Here is a 19,586-nt window from a genome sequence, read left to right on the forward strand (position 1 = left end):
CAAAACGATCTGAGAAACACAATGGCATAATCATTTTCAAAACAAAAGTACACGAATTGCGAGAAAAATGCAGTTTAAGTATTAAACTGGAAATATAGCATCTCACCGTTTGTTTATAGACCGAATGAAGCCAAAGATATGAATAAAAGTTAATAATTGATGTTTTTTTCTATGGAAAATTTTCCATGTATGGTTGTGACACGCCATACAAATTTTGTCATCAATACACACCATTGACACGTGTGAGTGCGACTTTCGTTTACATTTATAATAAATACTCGCAACATAGTCAACCGATCTTCGTAATATTTGAGAGATTAATACAGAACAGATAAAAGCATCAAGTGTCTTCATTGAATTGTTTCTACCATTTATAAGTTTCAAGATATGTCAAACTTTAAAAATCGTTTGTCTCGAAATGTGCTAAATGGCGCTTGTCATAAGATAGCATAACAGCGACAATGTAGCCTTCAGCGATGTATCCGCTACCATTCCTACAAATTTATAACAGTAATAAACTCTTGTTGATTTGAGGCGATCACATTCGATTCGTGGCTGAATGATTTTACGTTGTAAATGATACTGGTGAAAATTGAACTTGGTATAAGGGACCATCCATAAATGACGTAGCTTTATATAGGGGAGCGGAGAGCTTTGTATTTTGCGATGATGTGTGACGACAGGGGGGATCGGGGTCATGTCATGCTACGTAGCTTTTCTAAAGGGGAATAATTAACATAGTTTTTTTTAATTTTTTTTTAAATTTGCGCTGACAAGGGGGGAAGTTACCGTCAAGCTACGTAATTACCAGGGGGGTGTTTAGAGGATTGTGACGAAATGCTACAATGCGGGAGGGGGGTGTTTAAAATTCGCTCAAAAAATGTTACGTCATTTATGGATGGTCCCTAAGATAAACTTGTAATTTGAAAACCGAGACCGATTTATTCTTCTGAATATTGCAGGACTAGTATAATTTTTTCTCTGGTATAAAGAAGAATGGAAATATGATAAATAATAAAAATTTCGTGCTGCGATATTCTAACGTACGTTTTGAGAAAGGTAAGTTGTTCTGAAAATATAAAGATATCATTTTGAATGTGCAGGGCTCTACCCCGTTTTATTGATTTCAAATAAAGCTTGAAGATCATCATCACCATTTGCAATTAGTATCTATTTATCTTGTTACTAATTTTGAGTGTGTTGCCCCTTTGTTAAATGCCATCGTTTTTAACCATCATGCCATCCTTGCAGAACTATGTATTCTTCTACACAGTTCCCTCCAGGACAATGGCTGCATCGGCCGGTAGCGTGATCACGTCACGATTCAAAATAGAACTAAAATCACACATGAAGGTTACCGGTTAAACATTTAGCATATCAAGTAAACTTAACCAACTTACCCATCCACATAATTTGTCTGCAATGACGAAGTGATGACTTCAAATTCCAGCGGAAGCCCGGTGAACACTTTGGATAAGTTCACGGTACGTGTCGATTTGTGGAAATTCAGTATCACTACGATCGTGCTGACTCCTTGCAGCTCTCGTTTGTATACAATTATGTTATCTTCGTCCACTAATTTCATATCAAAGCCACCTTCCCTGAGTGTCCGCTGTTTGCGTAGTCTGACTAAGGATTTGAAAATTTTCACATGACTACGAGGAGCAGATTTTTGCAGTTTGTAGTTGTTCTGTTTATAGTACGGGGACACCGGAAGCCACGTCTTGGAGTTGGTGGAAAACCCCGCACTGGTGCTATCGTCCCATTGGAATGGTGCACGGACTGGATCGCGACTATAAAGCATGAAATCTTTCGGGTTCGAATTACATGCGGCCGGGTCAACGGTTTCGCTCCAAGGAATGTACACATCCTCCATAGCGAGCTCATCTCCGTTATAGGTGACGGCTATTCCTGGCAATGTGTTGAGCGCTATGTTATAAAGATCGGCACGTGGAACTCCTAACCGAGTGGAAACACGTTTGTTGTCGTGATTACCAAGCTGGAATCAAAGATAGTGTGAAACCCTGACATAATACGTTGTTAGCTGCCCATACTTACAACCCAATTTGCGAAACGGCCTGACGGCAAAACATTCCAGAATCGCATGATATTGTCGTAAAAATCCTTGCCTGTGCTATCCTTGAAAGTATTGGAAAGAACTTCGAAATTGAAAGGAATTTGTGCTCCTTCTCTACCATTTTCGCCATACAATCTGATAATATTCATTAGCGGTGTATAAGCCTCAAGCATTAGAACGAGATCATCACCACCATGTTCCGCTTTGAAATCATCCAACACTTTACGCCACTGGAATGACATATCAAAAGTTTCTTCGAGATTTTGGGTATGCGTGTGCACAACGTAGTCAGGATTATCTGGGTCATCGGTTTTACCACTTAATTCTTCATCTGGATAAACGTTATTAACTGCTTCGCTCTCGAAAAGATATGGTACTGCATCGATCCTAAAACCACTGACACCTCTGCTGAGCCAAAATCGTAGTACGTCTTTCATTTCGTTTACGATACTTTCACTACGATAGTTTAAATCTGGCTGTTTGACAAGAAACTGATGAAGATAATACTCCTTGCGTGTTTCACTCCACTGCCATGCACTTCCACGAAAAACGCTCACCCAGTTCGAAGGTGGCACACGTGTTCCATTACTTAGTACTTTTCCGGGATGCCATACGTAATAATCATCGTAACCGTCCTGTTTCAGTTCCGACTTTTTGAAATACTCATGCTCATCACTGCTATGATTCGGTACAAAGTCCAAAATTAACTTCAGATTCTGTCTCTTGCACTCCTGCGCCAGACTGTCAAAATCGGCAAGGGTGCCGAACTTTTCATGAATATCTCTAAAATCCGAAATATCGTACCCGAAATCCGCCATAGGTGACTTGAAAATCGGGGACAACCAGATGGCATCGAGACCCAATTCTTGCTTAAGGTAGCTCACTTTCTCCTTCACTCCGAGAAGATCTCCAATACCGTCGCCATTACTGTCCTTGAAGGATCGTGGATAGATCTGATAGAAGTTGGCATGCTGCCACCAGTGTTCGTCCGCGAAAACCGCTCCGACCACTAGAATCACACTAAACACCAAAATTCTCATTTTGCTGAGCACAATAACCGCAACAATTTCCAAGCGGTCATAAACTGCATTCGACTAGAGTCATTAGAGCGTCTTTTATAGTCAACGGCTCGGCAATATCGCAATCAATGTATTTTCAGCCACGCGACAATAATGAGATAAAATAATTATAAGAAGGAAATGCCCACTGGTGGGGTTTGATCATATTTGATGGGTGTTTGATATTTGCTGTTTGATATCGAATGCACCTTTTATTTGCACCTAACCGATTGATAAACAGCTTCTTTGTTTGCTCTTTTTCAACCGAGCTTCAACGATAATGGACGCAAATGGTTTCAATAGTTGGTCAGTTCATAAGTTGACATAATGAGTAATTCTTATCGATTAGCAGAAATGAAGGAATTTGTTCGAACTATTATTTGCCGTGGAAGTAGAAAAGCTCTATGTAACATAAAGATTGAGCAGCTACAAAATGCTGATAATTAAGGTATACACAATTTATTTCATTGCATGTGCGAGTTTATTTTACAGGCTTAATCTATTTGCGGTTATATATGGAGGTGATCTTTTATATTTCAATTTAAATAGAGTTTCACAAGTGCACAAAATTTTGATTTATAATCAGATTCCATGATATGGTCATTTTTGAGTAATCTGTGATCCGCGTTGAAAAAATCTGGGCTTACACTTACTTTCACAGCAAAATGGATCAGCTTACACTCACACTCAATTGACTCCCTCTCCCCCCATATAACAAATTGTCACAAATTTCTCTATCCCCTCTCCCCGTAATAGGGGGAATTCTTCGAAAAAAATATTCTTCAGTATAAACATGTTACGTAACGTTCTAGCATACTCCCACTCACTCATATGAATGGTAAGTATGGTAATTAATTCAGGATTTTGATGGAATCTTTCTCATGCGGCTGATCAACTTGTGCTCAGTACTCCTGATTATTTTAAACTAATCAAGATCCTGACAATATCCTGCTCATAATGGATTTAATGATAGAATCCATCTCATAATTTTGGTGGATCAATGTAACGCATAAAGACGACTACATTCGGGATGTTCATGTTAGCTTGGGCGAGCACCTGCTGCATTCAGTGCAACATCCATATCAGCGGGCGAAGTCTACTGCCACCCTGTTATACAATGTTGTCTACAATATTGAAACGGCTTTTTCACAAAAGCCGGAGTTTTTCTCGATATTGAAGGTGCTTTTGACAACGTGTCTTTAGAATCCATTTTGGAAGCAGCACGAGGTCATGAAGTACCTTCATATATCACGAACTGAATACACGCAATGCTTAGCAACCGACATCTGTGCTCATCGTTAAGACAAGTAGAGATAATGAAACTGAGTGTCTGCGGATGTCCTCAAGGTCACCACTTCTATGGAACCTTGTAACCAATGGCTTGTTAAGCAATCTCAATGATTATCACATAATGATCATCGGTATTTGCATTAACACGCTTTTTGATTTGATGCAACAAGTCCTATGTGTTTTTGAGCAATGGTGTCTTCATGTTAGACTTTCAGTAATCCAAATAAAACATCAATGGTGATTTCCACGCAATGAAGGATTACAACCGGAGCTCGTCCATTGCAGTTCTTTGACTCTGAAATCATTATCGCAGATCAGGTTAAGTACGTTGGAGTATTTCTTGACTCAAAACTTAATTAGACAGCTCACATCGATTTCAGGATCAAGAAAGCTTGCATGGCCTTCGGCCGCTGTAGACGGACTTTTGGCAAATCTTGGGGACTCAAACATTCAGTGGATCTACACAACAATTGTTAGACCAATACTGACATACGGGTACCTTGTTTGGTGTCAGAAGGGAGAAGCCATGAGGATGGTCTTGATGGCGATGACTGATGCGTTCTAGACAACACCTACTGCTGCTCTAGAGGCACTCTTGAACAAAAAACCGCTACATTTGTTTCTGAAACAAGAAGCACTTTCTTGTGCACACCGTCTTAAGGTTACTGGGCTCTGGAACAGTAACCCAATAGATCGTGCAACTAGCCACAAAATACTGTGGCCCCAAATGATTACTAGGGATGAGTATACACTTGCTCCCAGTGACCTTACACTCACATGTAGATTTCCTTTAAGAACTTTCAATGTGAGAATTCCTCTACGTAGTTTGCTATACTGACGGTTCTTTGTTGGAGGGCCAAGCCGGTGCTGGTGTCTATTGTCAGGAAATGAGATTGAACCAATCTCATTCGCTTGGTAGATACTGTACTATATTCAAAGCAGAAATCATTGCGATTCTGTGTGGCCTATAATCGGCACTTCAACAGGGAATTTGCGGTAAAAGATTTTAGCTCTCACGGTCAGGCCGCCCTCAAGCACTTAGTTCGGCAGATTCGAGATTGAAATTAGTAATCGCGTGTTGAACTGAAAACGAAGAAATTTGCAAATGCTATCGATTTTCTATGGGTACTCGGTCATTCCGGTATGACTGGAAATAATTGGCTAGAGCTGGCGCAACGACTGACTTCGTTGGTCCAGAAGCACTACCACTGTCGATAAGTTGGATAAAGCACAAGATTAGCTCTTGGGCTGCATCCGAATATGCCAACCATTGGCGTAGCTTGCAAGCTTGCGTTCAAACAGATACTTTTCTGTCGGATCTGAGTCCGAAAATGTCAAAAAAAAAATTTTTTGTTGCATTTTTCCAAGCACAAGTACAGTATTCTAGTCAGGGCACTGATTAGACATTGCAAACTCAATTATCACATGGCTACTATTCAGTGCGCTGAGTATTATTCATGTTATCTTTGTAAATCCGATTAAGGAACATCATATCATTTGATATGCAACTGCCCTGTAGTAATGCAATTACGTATCCGGATTTTTGGTTCGCCATACATAGATGAACCTATGTACAGAGAGCTGAAACTGAAGGATATGTTATTGTTCCTAACCCAGTGTGGTAAAGAGCTACAGTTTTAGCCATATTTGAATGACAATGTTGTCGCTCAGTTAAAAGTTAAAAGTTCAATATCCCCTCAGGGGTGTTGATATTTGTTTAAAGTTGGAAGTTTAATTCATGCTATTGTAGCACCTGCAGATCGTTCTGCATCCCTCCGGGTGTGCAGAATGCTCTGTTTTAATTGTTCTGCGTCGTTATTTTCCTTACCCCTCACCTTACCACTTCCCCAATCCTTCCCATCAGAAAATGATGAAAAGACGATTCTTGGCATGGCACAAATCTCCGTTCAACATGGGGAACGTGCCATTTGAGCCAGACGCTACTGATTGCCGATGGTCATTTTTGAATAATCTGTGATCAGCGTTGAAAAAATCTGGGCTTACACTTGCTTTCACAGCAAAATGGATCAGCCTACACTCACTCTTTGGGACCATTCATAAATTACGAAACGCAAAAATTGCCCAAAATTAACTCCCCCTCCTCCCACGTAATTGTCACAAATTTCTCGATCCCCTTCTTCCCGTAATAGGGGGGAATTCTTTGAAAAAAAAAATCTTCAATAAAAACATGTTACGTAACGCTCTAGCATACTGCCCATCTCGCATATGAATGGTCCCTTTCTTATTTCGGCTTCCAAAAGTATGGTAATTAATTAAACGTTGTTTTGGATTTTGATGAAATCTTTCTCATGGGGCTGATCAACTTGTGCTCAGTACTCCTGATTATTTTAAACTAATCAAGATCCTGACCTACTCATAATGGATTTAATGATAGAATCCATCTCATAATTTTGGTAGATCAATATAACGCATAAATTCTGAGTAGAATTTTGTCACAATAAGAAACAGGATTCTGTCTGAATCCTAAACAGGATTACGTCAAAATACAGTGCAGGATTCCATCAGCTGAATTCCGTGGGTATCCTCAGCAATTTTCCGACAAAATTTATAGCAAGATTTTGTCAGATTACTAAGCAGGACTTCCTCATAATCCATACCCGGTGTTACGATGAGGTTCCCGTTCGACAACCGGTAGCAGAACAAGATCAACTGTCGTTCAAACGTCATCGGCTGGCAGCCAGCCTTTCTTACGGATCCAACAGTTGAAGTGAATGGACAGTAAGATTAAAATTTCCTCATTGTAATTTGATACTTATTGTAACTAACAGTACTGATTTATTTTTAACAAAATTTCTAATAAAAATTAAAAAATGTAGACGTGTGATCAGGGTGACGTACACCGAATTACCCTAAAATAAACAACATTTACATTTCGAAGCTTACAACGATCAAATAGCGTTGTTAACTCGGCTTTGGCCAGTCACAACGAAATTCCCCTCAACAATCTTCAAGAAATTTTGTTTGAGGTTAGGAATTATGGATCGTGCCAACACGTGTACTGGCATCACCGAACACAACTGTCAATCATACGAACGTCCGGATGCGGCGAAAATAGAAATGGTCTAGTGCTGTCTATGTCTGTTATGGGCACATTTTGGCTGCGCAAGGGTTAATGATCAGATTGGCGTCAAATATTTGCAGCAGCAAACAAAGAACATCTTATTTGGGCTGGATCCCAGCGCAGCAAGCTACCCTCGAATGCTAAAGGGAGCGCCATTTCCAGCAATCAAGATCAGCTTCTGCGCGAACAAATACCGGAGGAAAAAAAAAAGATGGGTGGGTAATGTCTGCGACATAACCGGAGAGATGTAGAATACATAAAGAACACGTTCTTCAAATATGTTGATACTCATTGGAATTTTCGGACAAAAGGTGATTTGGGCGAGGAATATTTCAAATTATTCTTTACAAAAATGATGGTGGTCCTGAAAAGGACCGGTTTTGTTGGCGTTGTTGGCCTTGGTGAGGGAGATGGCTAACGATGAAATTAATTGTTAGCATGAGGAAGTCGCGTAGTACTGGCCAATGGAAGAACAGATAATAATTGATTCCTGAAAATCAATTTTTCTTTATTCATGTAAATTATACATACTTACAAATCTAATAGAAGATTCCTGGTCATATTTCTGAATCATTAGTGCGAACATTGTGTAATTTGGTTAAGTACAATGAAAGTTACAAACTTTCCAAACTCGACCTTCTGTTCCTTCAGAAATATTGAAATGGGGTGTCTATATTAAACCGTTAGTCGTGGTCACAATAAAAAAGATGGGTGGGTAATGTCTGCGACATAACCGGAGTGTCGTAACTACACTTGTGACGCTAATCCAAATCTAATGATATGCAACGAAATTACGTTTGCATGTGAAATTTTCAAATGATTCGTTATAATTATGGTTAAAAATTCTAATTGGAAATTCTTTTCCATCACCAACTATTTATCTTTTTTCGAATCTACAGCATTCTTTGAAAATATTGTTGAAATGTTATTGATGAAAAACTGAAAATGCGTTTGGCAACACTGCTCACTAAATGGATGGTGGGAAGACGCACATTCGTTTTGATTATGCTAGTATTAGTAGCAGAAAAGAAAGAAAAGGCGCATGGCCCGAAAACGAGCAAGCGAGAGAGCGATAGTAGTTCGTATTCGCTCTACTAAACTAAAAAAAAAGATGGGTGGGTAATGTCTGTAACATAACCGGAGCATCGTGACTTCACTTCGAGACGTTAATTTAAATCTAATGATTTATGCAGTTAATCAAAGGAGGCTGCCAAAAAGTTCGAATAAAAGCAAGCGACTAGTGTACTTTGCACGTTCTATATTTTATCAATACTAGAGAGGATCAATAAAATAATTCAAATTGTAATAGCGACATGCAATTGTGGCAACACTGGCCATGAGATGGTGGGGGAACACGCACATTCGTTTTAGTTATGATGGTATTAGCAGCAGAAAGGAATGGAAAAGCAGTGCACGAAAACGAGCGAGAGAGGATAATTTAAATTCTCTTTCTTTCTTTCCACACATCGTATTTCTTATATAGCTTTCTGAAAATTATTTGTTATACACCATAAAATGTAAATTTCAGTTTAACTCTTATTAGAACATAATTAATTGGTCCTGAAAAGAACCGTTTACTGTTTTATTGCGGGAGCATAATTCAGACGCACTCCTCGCGGACACGGTGAGCCAGAAAGCACTATTTTGCATCCTCCAACAAACCGACCAAGTAGGCATCGTTGGCTTCTCGGGGCATCATTACGATTGAGCTTTGTAAGCGTAGCTCGACTTTGCAGTCCTGTACAATCTCACGAACCAGACGCTGGAACGATAGCCTACGGATTAGTTGCCCTTTAGTTGGGGCGAAATTCTTGCAGGGCGACAGTTCCGATGAGTCACCAGTAGCTGGGGCACTTTTTCCGTCCGTCGCTATTGCCAACTGCTTTCCTTCGGTGGACTGGCTGCTTGCTAGTGCTTGAACGAATACGAATGATGAGTAAAACCGACCGACCAATATTCATATATGAACACACGAGAAAGCACTACTATCGCTCTCTCGCTCGTTTTCGTGCCATTCCTGCGCCTTTCCTTTCCGTTCGGCTACCAATACTAGCATAACCAAAACGAATATTCTGTCTTTCCATCGCCTTCAATCTAGTGGCCAGTGCTAGCAAACTTGCATGTTCAGTTTTCAATAACAACATTCAAACAATATTTTCAAAGAATGTTGCAGATTTGAAAAGAAGGAAGGAAAAGATTTTCACAAATTTAAATTCTTTCGTGTTATTTGTTAGCGCTGATAAAGGCTATTTAGTTTGCTACTAGCAAGTAGCTGCACAAACAAATCGATTTATGCAGTTAATCAACGGAGGCTGCCAAAAAGTTCGAATAAAAGCATGCGACTAGTGTACTTTGCACGTTCTATATTTTATCAATACTAGAGAGGATCAATAAAATAATTCAAATTGTAATAGCGACATGCAATTGTGGCAACACTGGTCATGAGATGGTGGGGGAACACGCACATTCGTTTTAGTTATGATGGTAGTAGCAGCAGAAAGGAATGGAAAAGCAGTGCACGAAAACGAGCGAGAGAGGATAATTTAAATTCTCTTTCTTTCTTTCCACACATCGTATTTCTTATATAGCTTTCTGAAAATTATTTGTTATACACCATAAAATGTAAATTTCAGTTTAACTCTTATTAGAACATAATTAATTGGTCCTGTAAAGAACCGTTTATTGTTTTATTGCGGGAGCATAATTCAGACGCACTCCCAGCGGACACGGTGAGCTAGAAAGCACTATTTTGCATTCTCGAACAAACCGACCAAGTAGGCATCGTTGTCTTCTCGGGGCATCATTACGACTGAGCTTTGTAAGCGTAGCTCGACTTTGCAGTCCTGCACAATCTCACGACCCAGACGCTGGAACGATAGCCTACTCTGTTGCCCTTTAGTTGGGGCGAAATTCTTGCAGGGCGACAGTTCCGATGAGTCACCAGTAGCTGGGGCACTTTTTCCGTCCGTCGCTATTGCCAACTGCTTTCCTTCGATGGACTGGCTGCTTGCTAGTGCTTGAACGAATACGAATGATGAGAAAAACCGACCGACAGATATTTATATAATCGCGCTAATATGCACTACTATCGCTTTCTCGCTCGTTCTCGTGCCGTGCATGAGCCTTTCCTTTCCGTCCGGCTTCTAATGGCCTAACCAAAGGAATATGCAGTCTTTCCCCCACCAAGTGCTCTCGTCAAGCAACCCAATGCGAATAACCATACGAACAAACATGTAGTGGACCTATATATAAACTTTTCATTATTTTATTGTTCGGTTGGTCTACCATAGCGACGGCTCTGTGCGGGATGGGCTGAAAATTTTCACTTTTCCGAGTCGTTTTCGAAAGATTTTTCAAAACACATTTTTTTTGTTATTAGTACATGTTATACATACTTCAAATTTTAATACAGCATAGAGGAACATATTTGCAACAAATTGGCCTAAAAATCAAATCATTCTGTTAAGTATGATAAAAGTTATTAACGTTCAAAATCTGACGCGGCACCGCAGCCGATATTTTGAAACGGGACCCCTATATTGAAACCTTAAATGTATTCTACATTAAAATGAAGCCTAAGAGTCTCTAACTAGCAGAGGCCGAGTGCCAGCTGTACGAGAAAAGACTGGAGGTAGAGAAAAAGAAGAACATTCGTGAACGGAAGCTGGCAGATGAATTGGCCATGAAGATGTTGTAACAAAAAATAAGGGAGGAATTGCTATAAAAGCATAATAAAAAGCATAATAAAAAGCATAATCACTTTCGGATCTAAACGAACGTTCAAAGAGCTGGCTAGCCAATCAGGATAAAGCAAGGGATACAGAAGAAAAGCCGGCCAATGCCAGTGAACATCTCTACAGCAAAATTCCTTTCGTAACTCTTTCGAAGCGTGATCTTTCTTCGGATGTTACATCCTTGCCCCAGCATTACTTACGCCATCTCTATCACAAATTCCTCGACGTGCAGACACCCACACTCCAAACAACTACTCGAATCTTCAACCAGACAGTCTACGTCCAGTGTGAAAAGTACTTCCTCCAGCGAATGTCCTTGTCAGCCTAGGACAAGGTGTCGTCCTCTTTCAGCAACAAATTGCGGCTCGCCAGGGAAGGAATTATTCATCGTCAATGGGAACCCGGAGGGCCGGCCTATTTTCGTCAACAGCTACGAGCAGACGACGACGACCTATGGCTATTCGCATGCTGAGAACCTTATCCGCCTATAACGATGCTTGAGAGGAAATGCTTTAGAGTCGGTGAAAAGTCGGCTGCTTCTGCCATCGAATGTACACTGTACAGCATGTCATCGAGACGCTGCGTACACTGTACGGCAGACAAGAATTCTTGATTCGAGCTCTCCTGAACAAGATTCAATGAGCTCCGACACTAAGGTACGATCGACTGGGGACTCTGATGCAGCTTGGACTGGCGATGCAAAACTTGGTGGATCATTTGATGCAGGAGCTAGTGGAAAAACTTTCTGAATCGATGCAGCTGAGCTGGGCTGAATCTAAGAAAAGGCACCAATCAGCGAACTTAGAAACATTTGGCGAGTTCATGTCTGGACTCGTGACAGCGAGGTAATATATGATTTCCTAGGATTCAGGATCACGGTTCGACCCGAAACCGTCAAGGCCATCATACATCAGGAGTTCAATTGGCTATTGTTTCGGGTAGTACCGGTGGTCGTGTACGGAAAAACGTGCTCTGGAATTATTTTCGTTTTCATTGATGAGGGTTCCTCTTATATCCTTCTGGAACAGTCGGTCACACAGATGCTCAACGTTTCCCGCATAAAGAACCACTCAGAGTTGGTTCAGCAACAGCTGTTGTTCGATGTGGATTATCTGCGACTCTGTGCTCCGCTCATGCGGGGGAAGCGGCTCGGAAGATGCCGACTAAGCCGAAGCATCTACGGATGTATCCCAGGGCGCGAAAGCGAGCGAGACGGATCCTGCAGAAGACAACCTGGTGCACAGAAGCTGGAACCGGTTTCGAAGCTGGGCTCTTATGGAACACCGATAACCCAAGCTTTCCCGATAGCTACCCAATGGCAGTTCGCCATATGATGTCATTGGAGCGAAGATTTGAACGAGAACCATTACTAGACGAGAAGGTTCGGGAGTAGATATCGGAGTACGAGCGGAAGGACTATGCACATAGGGCAAATTCGCCGAGTTGACCTACGTAGATGCGAATCGGACATGGTTGCTTCCACTTGGCGTTGTGACCAACCCCAAGAAACCTGACAAGTTCAGATTAATCTGGACTGCAGTGGCGAAAGTAGGCGGAGTATCCTTTAATTTGAAACTGCATGAGTCCTGATTTACGAACTCCTCTTCCGCAAGTGCTGTGCCAATTTCGAGAGTTTCTGTTTGCTGTGTGTGGAGACGTAATGGAAATTGTTCCACCAAATCAAAATTAGTTTTCCCAGCTGCCTATGATTTAGAGAATGCCCAAAAGACTGAATTTGCACAGTTATTCTAGGACCCAAATGGTACCTAAAAAGTTGCTTGGAGCTGGAAAGTAATTTTTGTCTTACACTACTGTCCACTGAGTGTCTTCTACAAAGTTGTAGAACAAGAATATTGCAGTAATTCTTCCGAACATCTCGATATTCTATCTCTCTCCGTTGAAAAGTTAGTGTTGGCGCCATCTATGCGGTCACAGATTGAACTAAAATTTTCTAACCAAAACATAACTTGTATTATGTACTGCAATTCTTCCGAACATACTATTCAGCTAAATCTAACCATTAATCCACAAAAATGTTTAGTTTGTTAGAACCTAGTACTGATACACTACCATGCACTGCTAGGCCCCATGCAAAACTGACTCAGACATCACTTCGTTAAAAGTTTAATAACTTTTCCTATTGGAGTCGGATCGCTTTGCAGTCTTCAACAAAGTTGTAGATAATAAAATTATCTTCTTAAGTTTCACTTTTGATGATAATCTGATGTATACAGTGCCACCTACCGGCGAAAATGTGAGCAAGTGGGTTTTCTCCATGTAAATTGTCGAAAAATCCCATACAAACTTCAAGCACGTTGGTCCGGTAGCTAGACTTGTCCGATTTGCTTCAAATTTTGAGCAAGTACTCCTGGTGGGACTAGGAATCCACTCAGGGGTGGGCCGATTGAGTTTTCAAAAATTCATTATTTTTCTGGGCAGTCTACTGTCCACGCGTCTACATTATGGAGGTGGCGAGTAGCTCGCCTGCTACGGCCAGTTCGTGAAGAACTGAAATGCTCAGGAGTTCTCCCGAGAATTTTCACGCGCTACAGCCGCTATCCTGCACAAACACTACATGGACGACTACCTGGACAGCTTCAGGACGATTGCAGAGACTATCGAAGTGACTAATGAGGTGCATTCCAGGGGCGGTTCCACATTACTTTTTGTCTCACGAGATGGATGTCCTGCGGGGATCGGTAAGCGATCTGAGGATGTAGTTGAAATCTGACCCTGGAGAGAGAGGAAAACTCTTAGTCGGGGTGGGAATCCCACCAAACGAGAAATCCTCAATGTCGTCATGAGTTTTTTCGATTCTCTTGGGTTCATCGTATTCTTTCTCGTCCACGGAAAAAAATTGATTCAGGACATTTGGACTACAGGAACAGGATGGAATGAACAGATTTCACAGGATATCTACGAGCGATGGCGACAATGGACGAAACTGTTCCCGAAATTGGACGAACTACGAATCCTGCTACTTTCGGTCGTCTTTCCCAAAAACCCTAGATTGTCTTGAAGTGCGCGTCTTCGTGAACGCCAGCGAAGGGACACATTCATGTGTGTTGTACTTCCGTTTAGAAGCAGAGAGCAAAGTGCAATTGGCATTCGTCGGCGCCAAAATCAAGGTTGCTCCGATGAAAACACTGTCGTTCCCAAAACTCGAACTGGTGGCGGCTCCAGTCGGTGCCTGAATGCTGAACACGATCAAAAGCCATCACTCTTTCCCGATTACCTGGCAGTTGATGGCAGTGTTCCTGGATCAAATTAAAAGATCATCGCCGATGGAAACATGTCTCATCAAAATTTAACCTAGCGGATATGGCAACGAAATGGAAACTTGGTCCGCAGCTTTTGATGAGCTATCCGTGGTTTCGAGCGCAAAACATCCTGCAGAAACTTGATAAGACCTTCGTCCCATCCATTTCAATCTGGGTCATTTCGCTCCGAACATCAAAGTTTTCTCGATTTAGCTCATGGACCAGATTGCATCGGTCAACGGCATATGTTTTCCGTTACCTCGACAACCTACTTCGGAAGAGCAGGACCGACATCTGGAACTCGAAAAATAAACATTAATCCATTTTCATCTCGAATTTTCAAGCAATATAATCAAATTTAAATTAGACTACAATGGAAAAATGTGGTTCCAGGCATAAAGTTGAAAATATGGATTTTGTTTACCTTTTTATCTGCTTACGATCTTTTAGTCATTTTCTTCTTCTTCTTCTTCTTCCAATTCTGTTTATTTTCCGTCGGCCTATTTCCGCTACGAGGCCAAACACCGACGCCAGAGAGGTGACAACTCCCACTATCTGGATTGGATATCGACCCATCAACTTATGGAACTTATCGCCTTCCGAAGGAAGGCGTGACCTCAGATTTTTCTCACCTCTGAAAAATTTCAACGACCTCGACTGGGATTGAACACAGACCAACTGGGGTGGGTGGCGGTCACGCTTACCACCCAACCATCGGCGCCGTCCGTGGTCATTTTCAGGCCATGCAAGAAGCATAAACAAACTTTAATAAATGACAGACATGGATTTTTTTTTCGGCTCGTAATTCATATTATTTAATATTAGTGGTTTTATACACACAGTTTGACGAAAAATTTAATAAAAAAAAATTCGCCTGTGGTTGCCATTTTCAGAGCCTTGACCATATGACATTTAATGGAATAGTGCATGGCACGAAAATGATATTTCTCCAAACTTTTTGGGAAATAGTTCACGTGAAATTCCATGATCATGTTGCATGAAATTGAAAATGATTAGGGATATCTTTTAAATATCACAAGTACGCAAGATAGATCGTAAGTCATGTACTAGGAATCATGAACTAATGTGAAAGTGATAAAGAAAATAAACTAATAACAGAATAACGAAAACGATAGAGCAAACACAAGAACAGCCAGCAATAACCCTCGCAATGTGGAACTGCATTTTTGCAATTGAAAGCCACACAAACAATAGTCAAAGGGTGTTTGTACTTGCATTTTACCCTAGAAGAAATCACCATCTCCTGGGAATACGAGGTCCCATGTTACCTTGAAATGCTTATTTGATTTACTTATCTGATAAGGAAACTATCCAAAACCAACCCCCCAACCCGCTACGAGTGTCATTATCTAAGGTTTTGATGGACATCGGCAGATCTTGAAGAACAATCGCTTTAGCAACGATGCAATTTCTTTCAACGATTTAATATAAGTGCATAGGCACACTATTTCATGTTTACTCAATGATACACTGCCTTCCTAAGCAAATAGAATTTACTCAAGCAAAGCTGATTGATTCAATGATTATATTACAATAGCTACCGCACAACCTGACATATATAATCTCATCACACCTTCCGCTGTCTGTTTAGTACGTTCAGCACCGGCGATTCGTTCAGGTGTGACAAAAAGTACCTAATAAATATAAGCGGGACGATGGCGAATTTTTTTTGCGTCCTTATACTAATCATCTGTCTTCAGCTCCGGGATGCATTTAGTGAGAATCTAACCTATCTTAGTGTCAGTGATTGGTGGGAAAAAGCCGGTTTCTATCAAATCTATCCCCGGTCCTACAAGGACAGCAACGGCGATGGTATTGGCGATCTGAATGGAATCACAGAAAAACTGCCCTATCTTAAGTCTATCGGAGTTAAGGCATTCTGGCTTTCGCCCATTTACCCAAGTCCAATGGCCGATTTCGGTTATGACATTTCCGATTTCCGGGGCATCCAGCCGGAATATGGCACGATGGCGGACTTCGCCGCTATGGTTGCAAAAAAGAACGAATTGGGACTGAAGCTGATTCTGGATTTCGTTCCCAATCATTCGAGCGATGAGCACGAGTGGTTCATCAAGAGCGAACAAAAAGTTTCAGGCTACGAGGATTATTACGTCTGGCACGATGGGACGCCCGGTAGTGATCCGACGCGAAATGACCCACCGAATAATTGGGTAAGTGATAAAATAATGATGGAGGGAAATTATTGTTGTGAGTGAGCTGTTTACTATATTATTGAACATTAAATGCTTTGTGGGCTGTGGAGAAGCGTAATACAAAATAGTGATCAATAGGTACCCCTTATACGAAGTGTTAGTAAGGTCATTACTGAGCAGTAATGTCACTTTTAATTATCGTGTGAGGCGAGTAAAGAGTCCCTTACAATTCCAGAAATGTCACTACTAGGTAAAGACACTTTTATTACTCATGTAAAAGGCTTTATTGCGCATGGCAACAAAAGTGTCTAACGAATTGTTTGTATTATGCTATTCATCCTATCCATTTGCCTATTATCTCCCTCATCAAAGAGGCTCAAATGGCAAAAAGAAAAAAAAACGAGGTGTTAGATTTGCTTTCCCAAAACACAGGTATAGCACGTTTTAATGTAAGTTCTGTTATCATGTCCCTTCTGGGCAACGATATTAGCATCGATTTTAGCATAATGTAGGCCGAGTAAACAAATCTGTTGACGAAAGTACTTAACTTTATGTTAAGGTAAAATATAATTTCAAATGCGAAAGAAAATTCCATATTTTCTCATGAAAAAGATAAATTAAAAGAATAATTTAATGTATATTGTGATTGATATTGATAAACATTCAAAAAGTTCAATTAATAAAAATGTGGTGACGCCATCATTTATTCTTGACAAGAGATAAAAATAGGTATTTATCAAGGCACATCGCGTTATAAGAAAATGAAATAATTAATCGGACGTTCGAAAATTGTACAGATGATTGACAAACAAAAGACCGTGGGAACTGTTCAATAATTAAAAGTAGGGGAGCTGGGGCTAAGATGGACATATTAAGGATATGTTCAAATAAATTATAGAAATGTTTTTGACAACATGCAATATTCTATGCTATTGTGCCTGTTTGGGACCAGAAAGAACGTCGCATTGTTTTTGATAGCCACATATTTATCGCCTCATAACTGAAATTTAAATACAGTTAACTTATTATAATTAATTCAGATCAATCTTACTATTCAGTGGCCCTGTAGTTCTCCTGTTGAAATATATTTTTGTCTTGATTGAGGAACAAGCGGCGATCTATATTCCTAGAAAATGTTTTTTTATTGTTTATTTGACACGGATCACACAGAATGAAGCAATTAAAAATAATTGTTATCTTGTTTGAGATATGGCAGATTGTGTGAAAAGTGTGGCATCGGCACTTTTTAGTTTGGTGGGGACTTGTGAACCATCGCAAAAGTTGGAGAAAGGGAATATTTTTGGGGTTTATTTTGATTAGGGCTATAGAAGATAAATTTAAGATATTAATGGGGAGCTGGAAAAATGATCTGATTCGTAACAACAACACCAGAATTCGCGGTTGCGGCACGTGGCGATTAAGAACATAAGTTAGTGAAACATTTGCCAATGAAAAAAGATGGGTTGGTAATGTCAGAGACATAGCCGGAGTGAAGTAGAATACACTATTCGGATATACTTGTACCATTATTTCGCTATTTCCACTAGAAATACCGAATTACCTTATTTTAATAAAACCTTTGTAGTGATTTATTCCCCTTGGTGAAGTTTACCCCTGCACAAGTGCGTTTTACCTTGCCCATTTTCAAAGTGCTATTTATAATGATTTGTTGCATATTTTACATTAGGGCATCTCAAAAAAAATTTTTTTGTTGAATTCTCGAAGGCCCCCTCTCATATTGTGACAAATGTCAAAGTAAGCTCAGATGCCAAATTTCACATCATTTGGACAATTTTAGCCTCCCGCCCACTTCGATTGAAATTTTTGAAATTGGTGCTATGGAAAATATAGAGGAAAATATATTAAATGCTATAAATTTTGAAGTAGCAATTAGAAAATTACAATTTATACCTCCTTTTAAAGGAAATAACCTTGGTATTTGAATGGAGATATTTTTGTTTATAGAAAAATACGGAAAAGTGGAGTAATGGGACAGGGGAAAATATTGGTTGAATGATATTTATTAAATTCTCCCAATTATTGTTCTATAGCTAAGCTATGATCATATTTCATTAGGGGGCGCGTTTTACCCCATCTTTTCTTAAATAGTATGCTCAAACCTTAACCAAGCAGGTACCTTAGAGTGGCATTTTCTCAATAACCCTGCAATTGTTACGTATGATAATCGACAACGAATTCAGTACCAGAACATGGCTTTTAATGGAGCTTATCACTTGTGTATCTGCGATATTCGTAATCAAAATAAGTAAAATGCACAATGCGTCATCTTGCCGCACATAAACTAAGCCAGTCTTAATGTGGATATAAATATCCCGTCTTACATCAACCTTTTATACAATTAAGCTGGTTTTACGGATCGTGATTTAACTGTGTTTAAACGTTCATGATACGTAAAACTTATTCCCAGTTTGCCCCGCGAACCGAGTATTTTCCCCGGGTAATGTCAAAATGCTCTATAAACTCGTAAATACACTTTCCGAAGTAACTCGTATCAAATCATCAACAGAAAATCATAATATCAGCCTCCAATAAGCCAACACTATCTCTTTTACACAACGAAACAACCAGTGTTTATTTACTCGTCAATCGCACCCGCACTACTAGGGTTGGGAAAACCGGAGGATTTAAAAAAACCGGTATTTTCGGTATTGAAAATGAAAAAAACCGGTAAAAACCGGTATTTAAAAAAAATACAAACTGTGTTAACAAAATAATCGCTCAACGTACAAAGCCAATTGGGCATTTGATCATTTAACAGAGAACATGATTGGTTCTTACAGTACTCCAATATCGAATAAGCTTTATGAATGTTGATTTGATTACTCTTATGGTATTATGATCTTTTTTTAAGTCCACATTAAGGGGCGGGAATAGCGTAGTTGGTAAATCG

The 19,586-nt window shown here is 40.1% G+C and overlaps 2 protein-coding genes across 3 annotated transcripts in view; one reads left to right on the forward strand and one right to left on the reverse strand.

The window, feature by feature from the left end:
* Positions 1-1,089: 1,089 nt before the first annotated feature.
* On the reverse strand, positions 1,090-3,173 carry LOC131690340 (probable maltase). The gene is made up of 3 exons (XM_058976043.1): positions 2,059-3,173; positions 1,401-1,999; positions 1,090-1,335 (listed from the first exon to the last, which is right to left on the reverse strand). The coding sequence occupies exons 1-3, from the start codon at positions 3,115-3,117 to the stop codon at positions 1,266-1,268; spliced, it is 1,728 nt and encodes a 575-aa protein (XP_058832026.1). The 5' UTR covers positions 3,118-3,173; the 3' UTR covers positions 1,090-1,265.
* A 12,925-nt stretch (positions 3,174-16,098) lies between these two features.
* Positions 16,099-19,586, forward strand: part of LOC131690338 (maltase 2-like) — a 34,970-nt gene continuing 31,482 nt past the window's right edge. For both annotated transcript variants that reach the window (XM_058976041.1, XM_058976040.1), the window contains exon 1: positions 16,099-16,693. In XM_058976041.1, coding sequence (XP_058832024.1) covers positions 16,178-16,693 — 516 coding nt within the window. In that variant the 5' untranslated portion in view covers positions 16,099-16,177. The remainder of the gene's footprint in view (positions 16,694-19,586) is intronic.

Source organism: Topomyia yanbarensis, chromosome 3 (assembly GCF_030247195.1).
Source record: "Topomyia yanbarensis strain Yona2022 chromosome 3, ASM3024719v1, whole genome shotgun sequence".
NCBI lineage: Eukaryota > Metazoa > Arthropoda > Insecta > Diptera > Culicidae > Topomyia > Topomyia yanbarensis.

Bases quoted from the DNA above. Each gene is read 5' to 3' on its own strand.
- LOC131690340 (XM_058976043.1), bottom strand. From the start codon at position 3,117: ATGAGAATTTTGGTGTTTAGTGTGATTCTAGTGGTCGGAGCGGTTTTC. The intron at 2,000-2,058 runs GTAAGTATGGGC...CTTTGATTCCAG, and splicing joins GCCGTTTCGCAAATTGGGTT to CTTGGTAATCACGACAACAA. The intron at 1,336-1,400 runs GTAAGTTGGTTA...GTGTGATTTTAG, and splicing joins CAGACAAATTATGTGGATGG to TTCTATTTTGAATCGTGACG.